The sequence below is a fragment of the Limulus polyphemus genome, unplaced genomic scaffold, assembly GCF_000517525.1.
Source record: "Limulus polyphemus unplaced genomic scaffold, Limulus_polyphemus-2.1.2 Scaffold77028, whole genome shotgun sequence".
Taxonomy (NCBI): domain Eukaryota; kingdom Metazoa; phylum Arthropoda; class Merostomata; order Xiphosura; family Limulidae; genus Limulus; species Limulus polyphemus.
The window spans coordinates 1-6,180 of record NW_013742624.1 but is presented as its reverse complement, the minus strand read 5'-3'; the positions used below and the strand labels follow the sequence as shown (position 1 = coordinate 6,180).

Here is a 6,180-nt window from a genome sequence, read left to right as displayed (position 1 = left end):
AGCTTCAATTACTTTGTAGTATTAGGGGCGGATTAAGGTGCGGCTATAACCCCAGGCCCGTTATGAGGTTTAGTTGTTGTTGTTGTTTTTTAATCTCTAATCGCAATCATAATAGGCCCGGTAGAAAAATTTAGCCCAAGGCCTGCCTGACTCATAATACGCCTCTGTGTAGTATTCTTGTTTGGACGTCCTAAAATCCCATAATAATAGATTTTATATATTATGTTCATGTTAGTCTAGTCCAGTTTAGTTTCCAGTTGGATTAGCACATCTTAAAAAGAATGGCAACATAAACAAATGAGTGAAATATTTCATAGAAATTCGGCTCAAAAAACATCAGGCAATATTTTTTTTTCCATTTTAAGTACAGAACAACATGGAGACGATACAGGTTGACTAGTGCGAAAATTCACTCACTTCAGCAAAACGAAATGTTTTAGATTTTTTTTTATTTGAAATTTTGGGTAACCGAAGTTATCTTTTCCTTTACTTCTTTGTTTCCACTTCTAATTTTTTAAGAGACTCGATATCGTAATTGTTTTTTCTAATTTCAATTATTATTATTTTCCTTTTTGTAAATCTTAATTAATATAATTGTTATTATGAACCCATAGGTGTCTTTGGAATACTTGCACGAGATCTAGTAGCACGAAATGGTCGCGATGACGACTATATTATTCTAATAGACAACAACGGGTGAGTTGCTCATCCCCAGACAGTGCTGATAAATTCGGTACCTGTCGAAGTTTATTATCCCTAAATCTTTATTTTTTTTCATAGTATAATATTTAATACCTGTGTATTATATAGCACCTAAGAAATACTGTATGTACTATGAAAAACACAGATGAAAAACAAGCAATTTAGTTTTGTTTCAGCATGTATCAATCATTGTATCTATACTACGATTATTTTTGTAATTATATCCAAATCACAATAAAAACTAGAAATACCATCAAAGTAGCTTTACTTTTCACGTGTTGCACTGAAAGCAATTACACCTCGCCCGCTTCGGCGCTCTTCTCCAATATACAGAGCCATACCCACACACACAGAAAAGTCGTGTTTATAACCTATAATATTTTCATTTAATTTCATTGTTTCTTTATTAACTTTTCTATCAAGCGGAATATTTTTTTATGTATTTATTTTCTGAAATCAAAACAGAAGTTCCGTTTTTCTTTTTTAAATATGCTGGATCATGTTTTCCATAGTCAGATTTAAAATTTTGTAATTAAAAGAGTAAATAATACTACAAAACAATCATATTAAACACGTAACCTAATTCGTACATTAATTGTTAGTCTAAAGTTGCTGTACACAAACATATCGCACACACTGTTTACAATAGTATACATCGTCACATAAACAGGACGACAATTTTTTCCCTACGGATATTACCGACACTTTAGGCCGTTACGCTAGTGTTACTCATTGTGATTAATCATGTTAACCCTTACATTACCGAGGTGTTTTTATAACGTTCACTACCGGTGGATCCACATTTTGCATCATATTAAGTAACTTTATGTTTTTGCTGGTTACAACATGCGGGTAAAAGAACTGACTCCCCAGAATTAGATGAAAATCACTTGTCTTCCATGTAAGATTAGAGTCCCCAGCCGTAATTAGTGGGATTAATTGTAATATAGATGGGTTTTGTATGTGCATGAGAATCGTATGATATAAGGGATCCTTTAATAACAAAGTTATGAACCCGCATGCAATTTGCTAAATATCTAGCTTCGAAAATGTTTAAAAAGCCTAAAAGGGCCCCACTATTGGTAATTCTGAAGTTATCTTTAACAGAGAATAGTTTGGAAATCCCTTGCTGTGTAATAACATACACATAAAAAGATGTACGTTAATTTTTCAACTTCTCTTCTATAGATGTCCTACCGACCCAAGCATTTTTCCAAGTCTAGAAAAAGTCCCAGAAACAAAAGCTTTGCAAGGGAAGTTTGACGCCTTTAAATTTTCCGATGATGTTGTTGTCCGGTTTCAAGTAAACGTCCAGTTTTGCCTTCAAGAATGTGACCCCGTTTCCTGCGGTGATTCGAGCTCCTACGGACGCAGAAGGCGTCGCAGGACGGAAGAGTCCCCCTTTCCAATATTACCCGACTACCCGTTGCAGAGAGAGATTATTGTTGAAGGAATATCCGTCACAAGAATAAAAGATGATGACGTCACAAAGGACACGGGTGAGCTTGCGTTTTGTTTGGATATAAGGTTTGATTGAACGACCGATAATGAATTACGTTCGAACTAAATCTTTGACATCGTATCCAGCCGTCCCGAGAGTTTTTAAGGAACTAAAACACGTTGTTTATAATTTCATGGAAGAATCTTAGATTTGTGATATCATATTAGTTTATCTTTTCGTGAAACTTAAAAATAGTTTTCTACGTTTTTCTCTCAGTTAGACAATTTAATTGGCTTCATAATACGTATGTGCAGAGTACACGTGACAGAACCCCAGTAGCAGAAATAAAACGATTTATCCCCAAACCATACAGATCAATGGTTAGTATATGGTGTAGGTTCTATGGCACAACACACGCTTGTATACAGATATGATGTAGTGAGCCCTATGGCACAATGCAACAAAGGGTTACGTATGTTTATAATACTATTTAAATCCAGTCTTCTTGTAAAATCGCATTGGCCCAACACGCGAATAAAGATATTCTTATTGTTATATAATATTAATTAGATATGGCCTGTCTTTACTAAAATAAATGAATTAGTTACGTCAACATTCAACTCACCATTGTGTTTCAGTACGGATGTTTTACACCTAAATTCTCGATTACTCGCAGTACCTTCACATACGTATAGTTAAAGACTGAATGTTAGATTTAACTGTAACTGATCGTTGGTTTCAACGTATTTACTGTATTGGAAATGACCTGTAGTTCGTGGACCAACACTTCGTCATTAGCGTATTTAACACTTCGTCATTAGCGTATTTAACACTTCGTCATTAGCGTATTTAACACTTCGTATTTCCTTCCGTAGTGTGGTTCGTCAGTTCAGAATTCTCAAACTTAACAAGTCACTGATAGATGGGAAAACTCATTTTGTCAGTATAACATTGCGTTGCTTCCTTTTTTAATATTCATTTTATGCAGGCCAACGGTTGAGTTCTGCTTAAGTTCTAAGGTTTGTTCATGTTCACGCTTTTCTCAAGCAGAAATTTTTACCAGATCTTCAGACTGATTTTGCAATTGTACTTTATAAAATTCTGTCCATAAACTTAAAATTTTAAGACTCACTGAAAAAACGTATACATTATGTCAAATTTGTGTTGTCATTCGTGAAATCCACTGTTTGATTGTGTTCCTGATCTAAGACGACACGACCCTTTCAGTACAATAAAGTATAAACTTACCAAAAGGGTTATACTTTAAAGGTTTTACATCAGCATACTAATTTTGTTAACAATATTAATCAAAATACCAACAGTCAAACATGATACTTATTGCTTTTGCTAAATAAACATATTTGTTTCGTCAACTTAGGCGCATCATACCACGCTATTAAAATGTTTTGATTTTCAGCATTTTAGATCAAACAACGTAATATCAGAACACGTTAAAATTTTGCGGTCTTCATTATAAGACTAATAAATAAATTACTAATTCATCCACTGTCAGATTTTTGTTGCCGTAAAGTACTTTAAATTAACGTACGCATTCGGGAAATTGACAGTTTCCTTTGTAGTTTTATATCTTATGCTTCTTTGTGTTAATCTTTTTTAGGAAACAACGGAGAGAACGAAATTTGTACGAGCAAGACAGTTGTGGCTGCTGCTGTTATTTCTGCTGTGTTGGTACAACTGTGCATCATCATTGCTTGTATAACTTGTCTCGTGCTGAACCGGAGGTCACATGACAGAGATGACGTCTCAACTACCACTAGTCACATGACTCCGTTCGGCTCTCGTGGAATACTTCAGTCTCTCCGAAGACTCGAATAAGGCTATTTCATTTCATGTACAGAAAAACTTTTCACTGAACAGCTTTTTTTTTTGTTGTTGTTGTTGTTGTGCGCGCGTGTGTGGTGTATCTTACTTCTCGAGAATTTGGTGGTGTTCACAAAGATTTATTTCGTTCGGAAAATTCACCGTTGGAACAACCGACGTGATAAACATCTTGGAACTACATACTTATCCTGAACCGAGCAAAATCTTTAGGTACAAATGTTCCTTATTAACAAACAGAAGAAAAACTAAATCAGTAATACCCAATATTGTTACAGAATAAAAAAAAAGAGTAATGGCTGTGCATCTTACAAATCAAGTACACAGCTTTATTCATTCTCTAGCAGTAAAAAACTAATTTTACGAGTTTCTATCAATAACAACGCTATGTGAAACACGTTTATTCGAAGGGCATTTTTATTGTGGTATTTCTGAAATTTGTAACGGTCTTAGTCTGTATAATGTGAATCTTAAGGGAAAACAAGAGTTGGAAGAATGGGAATAACAATTAAAAAATCATGCAAAAAAAGATCTCTGTTTGTTCTGCCATTTATAAGTGAGAAGTGTAATTACCTTGCTGGTTGACCTTTACGTTCCTTTCGACTGCCACTCATATACTGGAAACCAAAACTATTCCGTATAAAACTGGCAATACACAAAAGAAATAAATAAATGAAATATAAAATTTCCTTTCCTAGGAACATACTATATATTACTCCTGAGTCCATTACATATAACTGAGCAAACATGCTACATATTGGTGCCTTTGAATAAAGATTAAAACAGAAGAACAGGTGTGATTGCAATCAAATGGTCATTGTTTGTTTGGAATTTCGCGCAAAGCTACACGAGGGTTATCTACGTTAGCCGTCCTTAATTTAGCAATGCAAGACTAGGGGGAAGGCTGCTAGTCATCACCACTCACCGCCAACTCTTGGGCTACTCTTTTACCAACGAATAGTGGGATTGACCGTCACACTATAACGCCCCCGCGGCTGAAAGGGCGAGCATGTTTGGTGAGACGGGGATTCGAACTCGCAGATTGCGGGTCGGGCCTATTCTGAGGAAAAGTTGATCTCTTCTTCCCTACAGATAATAAGTATATTCAGTCTGTTTTAACAAAGGCTTTTTTTGTAATACTTCTCAAACATAGATTTGCGCTAATTTTTGACTTATTTTTTTGAAGGAGTCTTCTCGGCTTTCCTTTTCGGATCCTGCCTAGCTTGACGTCATAATGATGTGGAAGATGTGGTGTCACACACATAACGCCATGCCTGATCTAGTCCTGGGAACTCCCTCCTTGACAGGCTTTTACATAGCAGAAAATGTGCCGAAATTTAGAGCTATTTACGTTTATGTTCGCGATTAAATTCAACTAAAATGGGAACGGACAATCAAAAGAGGAAGTATATAAAATAGGAAAAATGTGGAATTGGACTCGTGTAACTAAAAAACTTCGGAGAAATCGAGCGTGACTGACCGACATTTGGCTTTTATGATCCTGATTCTATTCAACAACAAGGAAGCCTCGTGTTCAGAAGCAACTGCAATTTGTATTGTAATGCTCAGTTTCTTACAAACTCATATGTAATTACAGGCGTTAAAGCTTAGTAAAAAATTGCGATTCCAATGGAAAACTAATAATACTAATTACCATTGGCTATAATATTTTAAAGTTTGTTTCTGTTCACACAATGGCCTATCTGCGCTGTCTACCGCTGATAATCCAACCCAGGATTTTGGTGTTATAACTCCGTTAGCTTATTGTTGACCCAGAGGGAGACAATGTTATAAAGAAATAATACAAAAGTACTTATCACAAGCAAAGTAACATACCACTAGCTGTAATATTCTAAAGAACTAATACAAAAGTCTTATTTATCACAAGCAAAAACTTTGGTCAACTTTAGCAAAGTAAGCAAAATGTCCAAAAGTCGTGAAACATTATAGTTCAACGGCAGTGCTATACATTTAGACATGCCTAAGATGGCAGAGCCTATGGCTCATTTACAATAACTAATTGCTAGTAATGAAATAAATAACATTACAGATAATTTTTGGCTGCCATCCCTTTACCTGGTATTAATATCTGCAAGGAAGTAGTAATAGTTCGTGTTCTTCCTTCCAAACATTCTACGTCATCTTCTATAACATATATATGGTAGCAGTAGTAGTTCCTGCTCTTCCCTCCAAACATT

The 6,180-nt window shown here is 35.3% G+C and overlaps 1 protein-coding gene across 1 annotated transcript; it reads left to right on the top strand.

The window, feature by feature from the left end:
• Nucleotides 1-614: 614 nt before the first annotated feature.
• On the top strand, nucleotides 615-4,505 carry LOC106477689 (the record flags this gene model as incomplete). The annotated part of the gene is made up of 3 exons (XM_013938229.2): nucleotides 615-696; nucleotides 1,891-2,201; nucleotides 3,762-4,505. Coding segments are annotated over 3 exons (611 nt in total), but the record flags the coding sequence as incomplete, so codon positions are not given.
• Between the last annotated feature and the right edge of the window lie 1,675 nt (nucleotides 4,506-6,180).